This window comes from Rattus norvegicus, chromosome 2 (assembly GCF_021556685.1).
Source record: "Rattus norvegicus strain SHRSP/BbbUtx chromosome 2, alternate assembly SHRSP_T2T, whole genome shotgun sequence".
Lineage (NCBI taxonomy): Eukaryota > Metazoa > Chordata > Mammalia > Rodentia > Muridae > Rattus > Rattus norvegicus.
In genome coordinates, this window is record NC_141535.1 from 148,159,833 (window position 1) to 148,179,132 (window position 19,300).

The 19,300-nt window shown below is 43.5% G+C and overlaps 1 protein-coding gene across 1 annotated transcript in view; it reads left to right on the forward strand.

Annotated features, from left to right (window-relative positions):
• Arhgef26 (Rho guanine nucleotide exchange factor 26) overlaps positions 1–19,300 on the forward strand; it is a 118,463-nt gene that overhangs the window by 75,835 nt on the left and 23,328 nt on the right. Inside the window, 4 exon segments of the mRNA NM_001427682.1 lie at positions 80–209; positions 3,127–3,201; positions 5,382–5,471; positions 8,928–9,082. Of these exon segments, the coding sequence (NP_001414611.1) occupies positions 80–209; positions 3,127–3,201; positions 5,382–5,471; positions 8,928–9,082 (450 nt within the window).

Here is a 19,300-nt window from a genome sequence, read left to right on the forward strand (position 1 = left end):
TTCACTAATGTGTTTTCATTTGCTTTTAGGCTTGCAAAGGAAATATTTTGAAGATTCTTTCTGCTTTGTCTCCCTGCAGAGCAACCAACCCCTCCTTTAAGGAAGTGTTGTCGAGGATTGAGTCCCATGAGGACTGCAGGAACTTACCTATGATCTCTTTTCTCATTCTCCCTATGCAGAGGGTGACACGCCTTCCCCTGCTGATGGATGTAAGGCATGATTTCATGGCTTTGTCCTTTGAGATGTGAGCTGCCATAAATGTGATTAGTTAAATTACCGTTGTTTTGCTTATATTGATGAATACCTCTCTTATAAAATCCCCTAGTGGGGAAGATGTAATTCAGTTGCAAAGTCTGTCTGAGCTGGAGATCGCTGGAGTTTATCTTTAATTTAGACTTCTGTGGTCATTCTGGTGCAACTTGCTTACATTACTCACTGGTTTTTTTTTTTTTTTTTTTTTTTTTTTTTGAATGGGAATGATATTGGCCTCTTTGAAGTCAAGAGGCCTCGATTACATTTTTGTCTGAGTCACTAAGTATCAGACCTCGGACAGTCACTTCGGTTTAGATCCTTTCCCTCTTGAATGTTCCAAGATGCTTTGGGCTCCATTTCACATGGATATGTGCTTCCTGTAGTCACTACAGTGCATTGTGTAAAGCGAGCTAAAAATCCCAGCATCCTCTTGGTATTAGGTGATCTTCATAATGGAAGCCAGAGTTTGAATAGTGACAAGACGTGCTGAGGGAAGGGAGAAGATACCATCTGTCCTGTGATAGGACTTGCTTCGCCAGTAGGCAAAGTGTCTTCTGATCTAATTAGGACAGATTGTCACAGATGTACTTTAAAATTGGGTCATTATGTTGGCATGATATCAGCTTTCATGTGTTTGCTTTTATAGATCAAAACCTAGCAGGAAAATCTTATCAGTTACACAATTGGGTAAAGTTGTAAAAATATATCTCCTCTTCCATATTCCACAGTAAATGCTGAGATACTCTCAAACGACAGGGGGATTTTGAAGTGCAGCAAAGTGTGTGATGGTTGTCACTTTCCTGCGCTGTCACAGTTAGTTGTGTGACAGCTTTTTCAGTTGTCTCCGGTTTCTAATTCATACGCCTTTCTTTCTGCTCTCACACACCGCAGTACTGTGTGTACGTCCTCCTTGTGGGCCATCGCTTGTAATTTAGGAAAGGATTTCCCGAGTAAACAGTCAGAGTTGGTTACCAGTGGGAGCACATTATGAGAAATGTATAGCTAGCAGTGCCAGGTAGCATCACTGAGCGGATTTCTACGAGTACAACCTCAGCATGGCTACGAGAAATAATCGTGCAAATCTTGTATGTGGTTCATCACTGGCCCAGTGAGTAACTCAAAGTTTTGAAAAATCTGAAAATATTTTAGATCAGTATTTAGGCTATCTAAAGATAGAATGTATTAACAATTAATTACCTAAAATCAAATTTGGATACAATTGGTTAAACAGAATGGTACTCCCATTTCTGACACCCTAGACGGGCACAGTGCTGGGTGTTTACAGTGTGGTTGCATAGAGGGCTCTCTAAGCTTTTGTGTCACAATCCCATTGGAGGTTCTGAGTGAAGCTGTAACCTGTCTCCTCAGATAATTAATGCATACAACACAATTTTATCTAAAATTTTATTATATCATTCCCAGTGAGTGACGTCTGCCCTCATGGAAATAACCCAATATTTCTCATAGTAGTTTTATGTCATTGGTGGGGACAAAAATTGATTTTGGAATCATGAGCAGAGTTTTAAAAGTGCACTAGAACAGAAAATGAAGTATTAGATGTATATATGGCTCATAACATGGTTAAATATTCTTTCTAAAATGCTTGCTCAATTTATGTGTGCATATGAACTGGGTATAGCATTTCTTATACTCAGTCAAAATTTTGAGGGGAGAATCATTAATATAAACCCACAAATGTAGCCGTCCCTGCCAGACTTGCAGGTTTATAGACTGCACTCATTTGCAGTTTATGCACAGTGGCCCGTCAGTTACCGGCCACATTCTGCCCCTTCCTGATGACTTTTGCCAATCATCTGTTTACCATATGTGAGAACCCAGGCTAAATCAAATGACTTTAAAGCACTCATTCTTAAATTTTACTTCACTCAGAAGTATACCTAAATTTGTTAAGAGGATGGACATTTTAAAACTACCTTGGTTCTCTGAGCTTTCAAAGTTCTATGGACTAGCTCAGTTCCTTATTAAGAATGCCTGAAGTGAGATATGTTTTACATTTTGAAAATTTTTAGAATATTTTCATATTATCTATCTATCTATCTATCTATCTATCTATCTATCTATCTATCTATCTATCAATGTGTAGTGGGAATGGGTCCCAAAGCCTAAATATGAAATTCATTTGTGCTTCAAGCATATCTTGTGTACATATTCTAAAGATAGTTACATCTAATAATTTTGTGCACACAAGTTTCATGGTGTGCAGTTTTCCATTGTGGTATGGTCTGCCAGTCAAAAAGTTTTATATTTTTATAAAGATGTAGAATTTTACATTTTCACACTTGAGACATTCAAATTTCAACTTGCCTTTAATGGACTATCAGAGTAACTTCTGTTGGGAGCTGACAGTATGCTCGGCCTTTAGATAAGATGTGTAGATCACTTACCACTTAGCTCTTGGAACAGGATTGGGGAGGTGGCTCTGAAGAGCACCTGTTGAGCAGGGGCAAGGCCAGGTTGGATCCCTGCATAGGAAACAGAGCAAGACAAGCATCAGCCTCTTGCAATAGCCTGTTTCATACCTGGCTTTGCTGCAGTTTTGCAGAGGAGGAAAGTGATGTTTATCTACAACCAGCCACTTGCCCACGGTTAAATGTCTAGCATAAGTCAGATCTGAGATTTGTCAGCCAAACGACTGACCTCTGAAGTCTTCCTTGTTGTTCAGCTGCATTCACTTAGGCTTTAGGTATTTAAAAAAATATTTTCTAGTGTTGTTAGTTGCGTTTTAGTATCCTCATCCCTGATATTGTGTCCAGAAACGGCGCTTTGTATGAGTATGAGGAAATGGCTAAGTAGTAGTTTATTTTGCTACCTATGTTAAATTAGTTGGCTTTGCTTCTTTTTACTTCATCTTAGACTATCTGTCAGAAAACACCCAAGGACTCTCCAAAGTATGAGGTCTGCAAAAGGGCCTTGAAGGAAGTGAGCAAGGTAAGTGTTTACCATAACAGTAAACCATGTAGAAAGCTTGGAAGAGTCTTGCAGGTCTCTGCTAGCTGTATAAGACTGAGATTCATGCAGCCATATTCAAGTAAATTAGTATGTTGACTGTTTCAGACAGGATTTGTTTTATTTACCCATTCATATCTCGTTTTGTCTGCTGTGTTAATAGCCATTTGTTGGTTCTCTCCTTCCAACAAATATTTATTGAGTATCAACTACTGTACCAGGAATCATGGTGCCCTCGGAATGTTTGCTGATAAGCAGATGGGGTTATTGCATTCATGCTATGTACAGAATACACACACTAAGAGGAGGACACACACTAAGTGGAATTACAGTAAAGGGTGATGACTGATGGGGATGGGGATTAGAGTACAGAGTAATGTTTTAACTGAGATCTACAGCAAGAAAAGCTGTCAACCAGGGCAGGGAAAGTGTTTTTAGGGTGTCTGCATACCCTAAAAAATAAAAGTGTTGGAGGATTTGAAAATTCACTGGGACAGGGAGGGAGAGAGGGAGAGAGGGGGGAGTAAGGAGCCTGTTACATATGTTAGGGAGTTGGAGGCTATGGTCTAAGATGAGGATGAGATGATGAAACTATACATTCAAATAAGATGATGAGACGAAACTGCATGCATACGTGTGTGTGTGTGTGTGTGTGTGTGTGTGTGTGTGTGTATGCGTCTGGATATATAATAATGCAGATCCTATAAAACATGAATTTTTCATGAGAATTTAGAGATTTTAAATGAGAATTTAGAGGAGAGACATACGTTGGAGTTCTGGATTTGGGAATCATCAGCACAGACGCTATTTGAGCTTGGAGTGTAAAGGGATTTTACCTGGGGTGAAGATGCAGAACAGGGAGCATAGAAGCCCCCGGTGAAATCCCAGGGAATACTAATATTTAGTCTTCTTTGGAGGAAACTAACCAGTATAGGAGACATGAGAGCAAATCAGGCTTGTCAGGGGAAGGGAAAACTGGGTATCCTAGAAAATGGCTAAGCAGTTAGCCCATGGATGCTCCTGAGAGAAAACAAGAGGTGTATGATTTAGCCATGTGTTCATCCTCGGATAAATGACACAGAAGCCACATTGAGAGATAGATGAGCAGGGTGTACAAACCATATAGCCGGCTGCCCAGTGGCTGGCTCCTTCAGAAACCAGGCCTACAGTACATAGAGAAAGAGTTGTGGCTGAAAGGGAAGTAATATTTATTTAAAGATAGAAAACTATATGTTTAGTTACTGTTAGGTACACACATCTGAGAGAGCAGAAAAAAGTATGGACATCCCTGTGGGTGGGATATGAACAAGGTATGTATGAGTGGGGACTGCACATTCCAGAAACTGCCTGGCTATCTCCTGTTGCTTGTTTCCTGCATGAGTCGAAAAAGACATTCCTTCTACTTTACTATGAATTCTTATTTCTTTGTATTAACTTTAAATAGATTCATTATTTTACTCTTCTTTAAAAGCCAGGGTGCAAAATTTAGGATTATTTCTGTGACCCAAATATTTACTAGTATTCATGTAAGGTCCATGAACCGTTTGTTTGCAGATCAAGTATTTTTAATTGAACAGAGCTTCCCTTAGCTGGGTATCGTTGAAGAATTGCCAGACTTCCCCCTTCCAGATTCTGTTTGTGGTCCCATGAGTTACATGTAACACAGCTTAGATTTTGCCTATGAAGTTGGTAGTCTGCCTCCTGCTGCTGTGGTCTGGAAGGGAGGAGGAGCTGTAGCCTGCCCTGAGGTAGAGCTCGGTTCTCATAGGTAAAGAAGAAGCTAGACAGAAGACAAAAGCAGAGAAGGTAGAGACCTAATGTGTGTGATGAAGCCTCATGTGGAGAGTGCCGAGCAACAGGAAACACATCTCTGAAAATCTTCTGAGTCCTTTACCCCATCCCCAACCACATTTTTCTCCCCTGGTCACATGCTTCATGTCTGGGCACGGCGTCCCTCCTGGATAGAACTGTGAGTTCTCTAACTATCAGACGTGGGTCCCTGGAACTTCTGGAAAGTAGATTATTCTCTGGGAGAGACATGACATTGAAAATGTGGTTTCTTGTGGGAGAAGAGGCCAAGTAAAATGAAATAAAATAAAATAGTAAAATAAAACAGTGAGGCTGCTCTTCAGAGTTCTGATCCCCCTCGTGCTGTGTTCCAGTTGGTGCGACTGTGCAATGAAGGAGCGCGGAAGATGGAGAGGACGGAAATGATGTACACGATTAATTCCCAGCTGGAATTTAAAATTAAGGTACCCTCTGCCTGTGTCCCTTACAGTACTGCTGCTCGACTCTTATCCAAGCAGAGGGAGTAGAGGCTAACGAAGAGAATAGGAACTAGCTCTCCCAAGAAGCACTATGAATTGGGAAGGAACGCTGACAGAGGACTCCACAAATGCCTAAGGGAGTCTCCAGGCTTCTCTCCAGGCTGTGAAGGTGTGACCTTCACTGGGAAACCATCGAGGACTTGAACTACTCGACAGTGATAGTTGACAGAGTACTTGAAGGTGACAGTCCTCAAGCTCTGTCAGTAGGTCCTGCTGAATAATGGTATCCCCTGGGTGGAACAGGGTGTTAGAAAGCAAGGAAGAGTGCTACTTTATTTTTGCAGAAACGATAACTAGTGGTCCTTTTCTTCCAAGCGTGCTTTTTTTTCCCCCCATAACTCTTTTTGGGTCCATGCCACCTGTTACTGCTTGTCAGATACTGCTCATGAGCAGATGTCAGGATGGACAACCAGAAAGTGACAGTCAGTGACAAACTTCAGTCCATGCCCACTCTTTGTTGGAGTTCTTGATGAATAAACTCACGATCGTGATTCTATTTTGTTCTATAACATAAATTATTAGTCAATTAAAATGGTCGTATATTTTTCGCAGCAAAACTTTCTAACTTTACGCTGTAGTTTCCTAGTGATTAACATGTAATGCATGTTCTCTGCCATGGTACAGATTTTGGGAAACACTGAAGGGACAGCCACCCTCTTTCATTATATAAAGGAAGAAAACAAGACCAAGAGAATAACTGTACAGAGTCACTCAACTAATGATGGTATAGATCTGGATAAGTGTGAAACCAGGCTGAGGGCTCTAAGTATCCTGACTGAACGGTGGTGTAAATTCTTCTATTATAATACCCCTGACTCTAATAACCTAAGTGCAGATTTATATTCATAAAATAGATTACTGACTAATTTAGACCACTTAGAAATGCTATTTAACACAACTTATGGCCTTATAACTCTTGGTGGATAGTAAAGAAAAAAATGTATTCAGTTCATTTTAAAGATGAAAAAAATAAAAGTTCAAAAAAGTTTGAGTGAGTTGTCCAAGAATTATGCAAACAATCAAGTGTGCTTGGTAGAGATAATATCCACAGGGTAAGAGAGGCCTCTGTACAAAAAATACAGAAGCCATAAAATGAAAGGGATGCTTACTTCATTATGTGACGATTTACTCACTTTTCGCTATACAGAAACAATAGAGACAAAAAGCAGAGGCAGCTTGCACAATGAAGTAGTGGCAGCCTTGTTCATACAGCATCCACACCACACTGCATACGTAAAATCAGAGTGACAGGGAAAACCGAGGGAACAGACACGGGAAATGACAAGTTAGAAAGCTGCTGCCAGATGGCGAAGGGCATGTGACTATTATGTTTTTGAAAGATGACTATTTCATTCAGGAATTGCTAATGGACAATTGGGCAGGAAACAATCCAGAAGGGTGAAAAGACAGTCTGTTGGTGACATTGTAGACATGGTCCTTTGCAGGCCACAGGTAGAAAGGACCATCTGAGTCCTGGAACTTACTGTCAGGTTTATAAAGCAAGTTATTGTAACCCAGCAATCCTGCTTCCGATGGTTTATTGTAGACTGGTGAATAGAAAGATCACACAGTTATCTGTGTCCTATTTGTTTTAGCAGTGGATGAAAAACAATCCTGATATCTATCATTGGAGGGCTAGTTGTATCACTACGTGAATCAGTACATGAAACCGAATAAAACTGTGTGACTTTTGGGGACAAAAAAAAAAAGGATGATTGGGGTTTTAGGTAGCAATGCAAATTATGTATCATTAAATGGAAAAAATGATGTTAAAAAAAGCTTTTGCCAAAGAAATTTCTGGAATGGCACAGAAAGATCTAGCATTTGCCATTACCTGTAGAGGCAGGAGTCTGTGTGTGGGAACTGGGTGGGGGAGAAAGAGTGGGGAGGAGAAGTTTTTCATACAATACGTTTTTTGTTATCAAAAGCAAAGACATTCTGAAAACTACTCTCAGCTTCGAGTGAATAAATGAAAATGTAGTATTTCCTAGTGGAATTCAAGGGCTATAAAAATCAATCTACTTTAAAACAACAAAGCAATGGAGAACTCTTTACCTAAATGAAGAATTGTCTCAGGATGGCATACATTCTGGAAGTCCGTCATAACTGTCCTTGGTTCAGATTCAGGGCTGCTGCACAAAGGCAAGATGGCCTTGAGCTCCCAGCATCTGCAGCTCCTGGGAACCCGTCCTGGCTCACGTGTTTCTGTAGGGATTCCTAAGTGCACTGGTCAGAGTTATCGTAAGCAATCCTTTCTCTGTTGACCTTACAGGGAGGGCCCTGCTGCTCCTGGAAGATAATTGTGTGATTTTTAAAGGGGCTGGAAACTCCACGGCCTTCCTTAAAAACCAGTTTGCAAAGCTTGGGTGTAGACTTAATCTTTCATCTTCCTTGCTGAATCTGTGTATAGCTGATGAACAACCTTCCTATAAAAACCCCTTTATAAAGTTGGAAAATTATGAAATCCTTCCTTGACTTCTTCATTTCCTCCGTAATATCCTCAATTTCCTTTAGCTATTTTTAATCGTTCGGCACGTAGCAGAATGACATCTGCCGTGCCTTATTACTGTGCCTGCATTCTGTATATCTAGGAGCTTTTGTTTATTTTGTTGATAAATGTTTTTAAATCAGTTTTTTGGCAGTATGCATATCTAGTAACTTCATTTTCTTTTTAAAAGGAAAGGACTCGGAAGAGTACAAATTAGTCTGTGGTTTTGATAGTTTTCCATTTGGCTTATACTAAGCTGAATAAAGAAAAGCAATATGTAATTCCTTGGACGCAGCCTTTTCTGGGATATTATGAGAGATCCTGAGAAGGTTTCCATTTTCATAGCCAGACAGAGGCATGAGGCTTTCCAGTATGCATTTACACAGTACAAACTACTTAAACTTAAAAACCGGTGTTCTTGAGAGAATGGCTCACTAGATTTCTTTTTGTTTGTTTGTTTTCCTATTTTTTTTCTTCATTTTGGTTTTGTTTCTTGAAAAAACCCTCTTGTACTTCATGAAGTGAATACTGACTTTTTCCTGACAGCTACGGGTCCATGAGTTCCCATGTTTGTTTTGTACCTTGAGATGCTTACAATAACTGATAGAGGTTCCATCACCAAGCTTTTTGATCTTAAGTTACTCCAGGATTCTTTTCTAGTTCAGAGCTAATAGTTAAAGTCGTAATTTTGTGACCCAGTAACATTTTCTGGCGGTTTCAGTTTTGTATGGGCAAGCTAATTATGTTTTTAGTGTTCAAAAATAAATGTTATTTTCTTGTGGAGAATATGCCATCTCCAATTGCATTTGGCCACTGTTTGCCTGTCAAGTAATGATGAGCTCATGAGATGTTAATGACTTGGATGTGGGTCCTGGGTTTCTCTCTCTTTACAGCCTTTCCCCCTGGTCTCCTCTTCCCGGTGGTTGGTGAAAAGAGGGGAGTTGACAGCCTACGTGGAAGACACAGTGCTGTTCTCAAAGAGGATGTCCAAGCAGCAGGTCTACTTCTTCCTGTTCAATGATGTGCTTATCATCACTAAGAAGAAGAGGTGAGCACCAGCTACATGTTGCCTATTCGGGTGCCATTCTTCTAAAGCATGGATAGATGTATAATTCCTAAGTATTGAATCAAGTCACATTTGGCCTTCACTGTCTCTAAATGCAAGGATTGTTAAATCTTGACTATGAACCTCTTGATCCCGGGTAGCCTTGAATGAACGTTTGCAGTCTAAGCTAGTACTCTGAGCGTTGGACGTGTCCACACCACATTCTCCCCCATGCCCGAGGAGGCAGCGCTCTACTGCAGTAGCATTTTTCAAACTTTTTCTGTCATAGAGCTTTTGTGTAAATCAAAATAAATGGTTAAAGGCACACTAGGAGAACTCCAATATGCCTTTTGATTTAATTTAAAAAAAAAAATGCCTGTAATGGTTATACAGCTAGTGTGCCCGTGAATGGATACGAGCTGAGTGTGCTCCCTCCTGGGGGAATGAAATACCTTAGTTGGTTGGAAAGTGTTTTTCTCCTTCTGCCTTTGTGCTGTGCGTTCATCTTCTTCTTGAGATGACCAGTCCATACAAGCCTTATCTTCACCATTTTTATTAGACAATTCAAAGGACAGACACAAGCACACACATGCTAGCCTGTGACTTACTTATATTACCCAGGACTACCTACCCAGGGATGGCACTGCCCACTGTGTTTTAAAATTGTCATGATGTTATCCATTTCTATTTGGTCATTCAACTCAAAGGATGAGCTAAAACTTTGGGCCCACTGAGACATGTTGACTGATAACGTGACGAAAGCTATCATCTTTAGAGATAGTTCTAAACCCAGGGCAGTGCGGTCTTTATTGGTGAACTTGCACAGCACTAGTCCAGGACTACAGAATTAAGGCATGCGTTATCTTACTTAGCAGCTGGTTTTGTTCTTCACAGGTGGCTTCGCCATCATCACATCTCATGCTGACCTCCCTATGCCAAATTTATGGGCTTGCATGTTTCCGGAATTGTGAAATGACCAAAAGAGCCAGACATGTATTCCCAGTAGAGAGGACAACCTGAGAACCTAATGAACTGTCATCAAAACTGTGATATTTTCTTGCCCCGTCCGTAGGGTCACCATCTGTCCAAAGTCCTCTCAACTGATTAGAGGCTCTGCTCGTCTGTGATGTCAGTCTGTGGGAAAGAGGCTTGGTAAACAGGCTGGGTTTGAAATGTACAGTATGCACTGCTGTATTTACACAGTAGCTCCAAGGAGGCAACTGCAGATGCTTCGCATGCCTGAGGCGGCAGCACCGGAGATAAAACCGCCTGGAGTCAGGCAGTAATTCAGACATGGCTACAGGGGAGAGATAAGGGATCATTATCTGTGCCAGCCCTCTAGGACTGTGCAGCCTCCCACTGACTGACTGAAGCTACAAGGCTTAGGCAGGGAGTTTAGCGGCTTATTCTTTAGTAGAGTTCAGCATGCAGCTCTTCCGGCCCCGAGCTGGTGCTTGCAGAGCAGGACTTGGTGTTTAGCCCCTGTATGGGGCAGGCAGCGTTGGTGTTTTGTTTTGTTGTTGTTATTTTACTTCTTTAACTTAGAAGACAATGCAAAGTTCTTTTTAAATCTGCTCTGGGTTGCTCGGTAGCACTTTTATTAATAGTTTATCTTACCAAATTTCAAAGAGACATGTCTGATTGGACTGCTTTTGATGAGAAGGTGAATTCCTTGGAAGCTCTAACTACCTGGTTCTCACTAGATCCCCAACCTCAGCAGTGTTGACATGGGGCCTGTGCGCCTTTGTTGTGAGGTGGTTCCGCAATGGAGTGTTAAGTAGTACCTTGGCTGTCTAACCATTGTTTGCTAATAGCACTTCCTCCCAGTGTGATAACAAAGCCATCTCTAGGTGTGGCCTAGTGCTTCCCCAGGTAAGAGCCTCTTCAGAACAGCAGCAGACCTTAAACCAGCTGCTTCCTGGCTCGATACAGCAGTAATATTGTATTACAGAAGTGGTAAGTATGGTGGTTTGAATAGGTTTGTCCCCGTAGATTCATGTGTTTGACTGCTGGGCTCACGGGGAGTGGCACTATTAGGAGGTGTGATCTTGCTAGAGGAAGTGTGTCACTGTGGGGGTGGGCTTTGAGATCTCTATGCTCAAGCTCCACCCAGTGTGGAATCAGAGCCTCCTCCTAGAAGCCTCTTGACTCCTTCAGCACCAAGTCTGCCTGTAGGATGCCATGCTTCCCATCGTGTTGATAATGGACTGAACCCGTGAAATTGTAAGCCAGCCCCAAGTAAATGTTCCCCTTTATAAGAGTTGACTGGAGTCATGGTGTCTCTTCACAGCAATGAAACCCTAAGACAATAAGTTACCAGATAGTAGTAGATTAATATGTCCTGACATAGATTAACTGTTATGTTCCCATAATAACACAATCGGTGTGTTCCTGACTATACCCACACGCACAGCCTCATGGAGTTAGGTACAGTTGGTCCTATTTTTAAAATGCATAAACTGAATCTAAGACCTTAATTGGTTAAAACCCTCAAAGTTACTGAGGCAGTTTAATGTCTTATATTTATTTAATGCCTTGCAAAGGAGGCCCAACCTTTTCCCTTAATTCTATCTGACTCTGAGAGCAGAAGCTCTAGCCCCGAGCATCTCCAGTAGCTGCTGTTTCACAGCACTACAGAGTGAGCGGCTTAGGAGTCCAGTAGGCTGGCCCACCTTTACCTCCCGGAGACTCTTTCCAATCGGCCTGTGTTTCCATATGGCCGGCTTCTCTGCTGTGCCTCTGTTAGCCCAGTTCTCACCCCGACTCTCTGAATTATTGGATGCAGAGTCTGCTTCAGTCAAGTATGACTTGACTACATCTGCAAAGGCTTTTTTTTTTTTCTAAAAAGGCAACTTTCACAGTGTCAGGAGTCATTCTATCATGCTTCTTTGCAGCATACAGTCCAATCCATCAATCACACTCCCTGAGCCCTTAGCATCACCATACGTGAACACAGATGAATGGGTTGTGATGTCCTAAGGTAGTTCTGGGCCACATGCTTCTTTTACATGAATCCACTCCATTTTTTTAATAGTTTACAGAATGTTGTCATGATCATATGATTCGAGCTCCTCTGGTGGTTTCACAGATTACTTTTTATCTAAATCTTCCCCATCAAATCTTTCCTACTCCTTCCATTCATCCTCCTCCATCTGTACCTCTTTACTGGATACTAGAATCCAGTCCCTGGGTCTCTCAGCTCTGGCTTCCCCTCACCTCAGACCTTCTCTAGGCAACATTCTAATCTTTGAAGTATATAACAGTCCCCACACCCACTTGGAATTTTATTCAATTCTCCAGGATAGTCTATTTTCTGTCTCCCTGTGATCTGATAAAACTGAGTACTTACATTGCTACAACATTTAATGTCAACTCCTAGCCTATGTCTCATATTGACCTTTCTGTCAATACAGGCAGGCACTTAGCTGTAAAAATGCTCATATAACAATGTAGAGGAATTTTAGCCAGCAACCTGGCTATTCTGGCTGGAATACAGACACGCCTTTAATCCCAGGAGACAGAGGCAAGCAGATCTCTGGGTTCAAGGCCAGCCTGGTTCAGAGCAAGTTCCAGGTGCAGAAAAGCTTATGTCCAGATGTGGTATATGTCTTTAATCCCAGCACTCATAGGTGAATTGATAGAGTACAGGGGAGGTGAGTTTATGAGAGTTGAGTTGGAAATCAGTACATCAGTTCAGTTCAATTCAGTCAGTTGAGTTCAGCGAGTGAGTTCCGGTGCAGTGGAGGTGAGTTCATTCAGGAGGTCAGGAGTTCATGCAGTTCAGTGCAGGTCAGCAGAAGCAATTGAAGCCAAAAATAAGAAAGAACCAGAAGATCAGAATAGATTTCTTAAGTTCGTTTGAGGCGAAGCAGAGCAAAAAGTCAGAAGGCGAGAGAATCGGTTTGAATCAGTCAGTGTGGAGAGGAGTTTGAGCCGGAACAGCTGAGTTGAACCACCCAGAGATCACTAAGATCTAAAAACGGTGAGGTTATTCAGCAACAACCCTCAGAGATGACAATCACTTCGGGGAAATAAAAGTTACTTTTATATAGCAAGTATTTTGAGGATGTACCAGTCAGACTGATGATGTCTTAGTCAGTGTTCTGTTGCTGTGAAGAGACACCATGACTGTTAACTGTTCCTGCTCAGATGGAAATGTATCCTGGGACAGAAGTGCTCAGGAACCACACGTCTGTGTGAGCAACCCTCCTCAGCCCAGGCATTGCAGCTCCTAGGGAAGAAAACCCCCAGCTTAACTGAGGAGCGCAGGGCCTCAGACCTGCTTCCTCCACTTCTTCACTTCTTTGCTTCTTGGCTTCTTCTGATGAGAGAGTCACACCAGGCAACAAGTCTCATAAAAGAGCTTTATTGGGAAAGTCTAGGGTGTGGTGGGACAAACTCATGGGTGGCTGTCTCTGCTCTTGAGAGAGAACAGCAGCAAATTTAACAAAGGGTAGGGCTTATATAGGATTTCTTAGGGAGCAGAGCTTTTCGAGACAGATTTACAGAGTGAGGATTACAGAAGCTTTAATGTCCTGAGCTTGTGGAGCTCAGGGTTTGGTTGATTTTCCTGTTCAGGGACTGGTGGGTTTTCATGCTCAGGGATAGGAGGGATTTTGTGGGAAGCTCAAAGATTGGTGGCTTTTTAACCCTTCACCCCTTTCCCTTGCATCAGTTCAAGGGTTAGGACAGGAAGACCTTCCCAGTTGCAAGTGGACTTTGGCTGAAGCTCCATAGGTGTGGAGTAACTAGGGGAGGCTGAGGAGGTGGTGCCATGACCATGGACAGCTCCTGTGGTGGTACCTCTGATGGATGCAAGCTGAGGTGGGAATGGCGGTAAAACCACACTTTTGACAGGTGTCTTTGATCGCTCCTGTGGTGGTATATTACCATGGCTGGTTGGGAAGAGGTGCTGCTACTTTGATAGCTCCTGCAGTATTCCACTCAGAAACTCTTATTAAAAGAAAGCACTTAATTGGTAGTTGGGACTTGCTTACTGTTTTGGATGTTTAGTATATTGCTGTCATGACAAGAAGCATGGCAACGGGCAGGCGGACATGGTGCAGGAGAAGGAGCTGAGAGCTCCACAGGCAGCAGGGAGAGGGAGACAGACAGAGATATAGAGACAGATAGATAGCAAGGCCACACCAAATACTTTCAAATAGTGCTCCATTGTCGCGCGCCCAATGTCCCGCCAGCAAGAACGACGCGCGGCAACAGGATTCTTCTGCGAGCAAGCCTTTACTGTGTTACAGCTCTTCTTAGTGTTACAGCTCTCTTAGTGTTACAGCTCTCTTGAACAGGGACTCCGAGCAGCAAAATCGCTCGGCTTATATAGACAACAGTATGCTAATTATCTCTCAGGGATTGGTGGGGCTTGGATCACCCCACTACTTGTCCTCCAGGGATTGGCGGAGAATGAATCACCTCATTAGCATATTAACGGTCAACTAACACCTGGTGAATAAACCGCACATGTGCAGTACCGCTGTTCACCACTAGAGGGAGCCCTAGCAAGGGGACAAGCCTGCACATGCGCAGTAAGTCGTTTATATCCAGACAAGGCTGGATGTCGGCGCCATCTTTGTTTCGCCGCGCCGCTCTCTACACTCCATGATCTTCCTGTTGCCATGGTGCTCCTGTAATCATGGTGCTCCTGTAGTCATGGTGCTCCTGTTTCCATGGTGCTCCGGTGGCCATGGTGCTCTTGTTCACATGGTGTTCCTGTAGTCATGGTGCTCCTGTAACCATGGTGCTTCGGAAGCCATGGTGCTCCTGTGGACATGGTGCTCCTATAGCCGAGTGCTTCGGTAGCTATGATGCTCCTGTTCCTCCTGCCTTCGCCTTCAGAGTGTTAGGGTCATTTGTGTGGGCCAACACTGTTTTATATGGCTCTGGGGATGGAGCTCAGGACTGTGCATGGTAGGCAGGCACTCTACCAACTCAGCTACAGCTTCATTTCCTAAAGAGCCACTGTGATTACTTACTCTTGATAAAATCAAATCTGAACCTTGTTAGTAATGCAGCTTCTGGCATTTCCTGGAATATCACCCACATACTTCTGTAAATGCCACATAACTTTAGTTTACAAACTTGAGACTGTTTGTGAAACTACTCTACAGAGGCATTTTTACCTGATTTTTATATTTATAATAGTACTGACTAATGTCTTTGACTATCAGTCAATGTGTCTTCATAGAAAATGGTTTAAGCAGTAAAAATACTGGATTGTCAACTGCTCTCACACTTGCATTCCCAAAACAAAATCAGAGAAACAAATTGGATTTGGAAAATCCTGAGTGCTTTTTTCTTCACTGGTGCCTGGGTCTGAGACACACAGCTCAGTTCTGTGACAAGCCCCTAACGTTTAGAAGATGGAGTCTCTATAGTGGAACCACCGGGTCACCATCCCGAGGTCAGGCTAGAACCCTCTTCTTACCAGGTTTGAATGCCCAGTGACTTCAGGCGATGTAGGCTCCTTGGAAGTGCCCTGGCCTGGATCCATCCTGTCATAAGTTTTTCCATGGTAATGTTCTTTCCTATTACAGAAGACTGAAGCTACCTGACGTAAGTTGTCCTTCTCTGCAGAGTACATGTCTTGGGAAATCAACCTTAAAGAATTCTGACTCAAGTCGGTTTTGCTCCAGGGTACACTAAGTGTGTTGAACATTGTAGCATTTGCTTCTAAATGGAGAGCAGTGAGATGGGAGACAGATGCGAGACTGGTTTTCATTTTTCCTCACTGTCTCCTCCCCCATTCTTTATTACATTGATAACACAAAGTGTTTCCTTCTGTGTCCCTAAGAAGAAATGGCATCGCCACTCCCTGTTCAAAGCACCATTGCCAAGGAGCACAGTGTCAACGCCTGGGGAATGAGGTGGATTCAGTTCCTGGCCACATGACTTTGTGCGAGGCATTTTCAGCCCCAGGATCTCAGTGACCCTATCTGTAGTGGGCGTAGTGATGTCATCTTTACCAGTGGAGTATGTGCCAGTGCAGTAAGGTAGTGCACAGGAGGCTTAGCGTTGGCAGTAATCCCTACAGAGTAACTGGTACTATCGATATGAATTTCAGTGGTGAGTATATCTCTCTAACAAGTCTTGCCACAAATCAAACTGTTACCCCTGTTCTGATTCACTAATTAAAATGTACTCTCAAGTCTTCATGGCATATTTCCCATTGGAAGGCTGTGACATACTACAGGACCAGGTCTGATTTTATGGCCTTTGACATTGGGATGATTTGGGAATAAGTGCCTGTCTCTCTCTCCCCATCGTGCATCACAGCCATCAAGGGAGGAATAGCTAGTGACATGAGCTCATACTTCACAAAGAAATGGGGATGGTGACTGCTTTTCGGAAGTGGCGTGGGGGAGGGGGTATTTTTCTAGCCGCATCCTTTCCTGTGGACCCAGGAGGACTCTACATTGTAGTCAGCCTCCATTTCCATGAATTCAGCCCTTGGTAGATGGAAAATAAGGGGCGAGGCCACAGTGCTGTGCTTGTATACATGTTTTCATAGTTATCTTTAGATGGTATGGCATAGCAATTATCTTCATAGCGTGCCAGTTATTATAGGTCATGCAGAGCATATTTTAAAAATATGATATTTGAAGTTTGTAGGCAAACGTACACTTTTGTATGACAGAAATAACTTATCCTCAGACCTTGGCATTTTTGCAGGTTCCTGGAACCAGTCCCCTCATGATAGTAAAATACAATACGCCGGCAGTTTTCATTTTTCGTTGCTGTGAATCAATGGGGCTTATCCTAAACTTGAGTGTGGAGGTGATTCCTGTTTTCTGTAGTGTCTTAACTTAGGGTTTTCATTGCTATGAAGAGACACCATGACTAAGGCAACTCATAAAGGCAAACACTGGGCTGGAGAGATGGCTCAGTGGTTAATAGCACTGACTGCTCTTCCCGAGGTCCTGAGTTCAAATCCCAGCAACTACATGGTGGCTCACAACCATCTATAATGAGACCTGATGTCCTTTTCTAGAGTGTCTGAAGACAGCGACAGTGTACTTATATATAATAAATAAATAAATCTTTAAAAAAAATGAAAGCAAACATTTAGTTGGGTCTGGCTTACAGGTTCAGAAGTTCAGTCCATTATCTTCATAGTGGGAAGCATGGCAGCGTCCAGCCAGGAGAGTTCCACTTCTTGTTCCAAAGGCAAACAGAAGACTTTCTTCCAGGCAGCTAGGAGAAGGGTCTCAAAGCCTACCCCCAAAGTGACACTCTTCTACCAACAAAACCACACCTCCTAATAGTGACACTTTCTGGGTTGAGCATATTCAAAGCACATGTAATAGCCATGTTACCCATGCAGGAGACTGTTCTATGAACGTGCTCTGCCCTGGACACTACAGGGAGGAAGCTCTAGCAAGGTGCTTATAGCCTCTTACAACTGCTTGTCTCCTCTTGCTCAGGTATGATAGCTGTTGCTGGTATTGACTGTGGACTCTGACTGTCCTGCTCTCTCTGACTGTCCTGCACTCTCTGACTGTCCTGTACTCTGATTGCCCTGCACTCTCTGACTGTCCTGCACTCTCTGACTGTCCTGCACTCTCTGACTGTCCTGCACTCTCTGACTGTCCTGCTCTCTCTGACTGTCCTGCACTCTCTGACTGTCCTGCTCTCTCTGACTGTCCTGCTCTCTCTGACTGCCCTGTACTCTCTGACTGCCCTGTACACTCTGACTGCCCTGTACTCTCTGACTGCCCTGTACACTCTGACTGCCCTGCACTCTCTGACTGTCCTGCTCTCTCTGACTGTCCTGCTCTCTCTGACTGTCCTGCTCTCTCTGACTGTCCTGCACTCTGACTGTCCTGCTCTCTCTGACTGTCCTGCACTCTGACTGTCCTGCTCTCTCTGACTGCCCTGCATTCTCTGACTGCCCTGCATTCTCTGACTGCCCTGCACTCTCTGACTGCCCTGCACTCTCTGACTGTCCTGTACTCTCTGACTGTCCTGTACTCTCTGACTGTCCTGTACTCTCTGACTGTCCTGTACTCTCTGACTGTCCTGTACTCTCTGACTGTCCTGCTCTCTCTGACTGTCCTGTACTCTCTGACTGTCCTGTACTCTCTGACTGTCCTGTACTCTCTGACTGTCCTGTACTCTCTGACTGTCTTGTACTCTCTGACTGTCCTGTACTCTCTGACTGTCCTGTACTCTCTGACTGTCCTGCTCTCTCTGACTGTCCTGTACTCTCTGACTGTCCTGCTCTCTCTGACTGTCCTGCAGTCTCTGACTGTCCTGCTCTCTCTGACTGTCCTGCAGTCTCTGACTGTCCTGTACACTCTGACTGTCCTGTACTCTCTGACTGTCCTGCAGTCTCTGACTGTCCTGCAGTCTCTGACTGTCCTGCACTCTCTGACTGTCCTGCAGTCTCTGACTGTCCTGCACTCTCTGACTGTCCTGCAGTCTCTGACTGTCCTGCACTCTCTGACTGTCCTGCACTCTCTGACTGTCCTGCACTCTCTGACTACCCTGCACTCTCTGACTGTCCTGCACTCTCTGACTGCCCTGTACTCTCTGACTGTCCTGCACTCTCTGACTGTCCTGCAGTCTCTGACTGTCCTGCAATCTCTGACTGTCCTGCAGTCTCTGACTGTCCTGCAGTCTCTGACTGTCCTGCTCTCTCTGACTGTCCTGCAGTCTCTGACTGTCCTGCACTCTCTGACTGTCCTGCAGTCTCTGACTCTCCTGCACTCTCTGACTGTCCTGCACTCTCTGACTGTCCTGTACTCTCTGACTGCCCTGTACTCTCTGACTGCCCTGTACTCTCTGACTGTCCTGTACTCTCTGACTGTCCTGTACACTCTGACTGTCCTGTACACTCTGACTGTCCTGTACACTCTGACTGCCCTGCTCTCTCTGACTGCCCTGCACTCTCTGACTGCCCTGCACTCTCTGAGTGTCCTGCACTCTCTGACTTCCCTGTACTCTCTGGCTCTCTTTTTTGATGTTGGTTAATCACAACAGATGCTTCTCCTACCAGTGAATGTGATCCTCACTTCTACCCTTTGTCTTTCTCTGGACAATGGATAGGAAGTGTGTGGCATGTTTGTTATTCTTGAGAGCTATTTTGAGAAACTGAAGAAGTAAGGATATTTGAATTTAGTTTCAGTGTAAATATTGCTCCTCAGAGCTGTTGCGCTAGTCAGAGCTTTTGGCAAATCGTGAACTCTTGATATTAGCATTTAGTTTGAA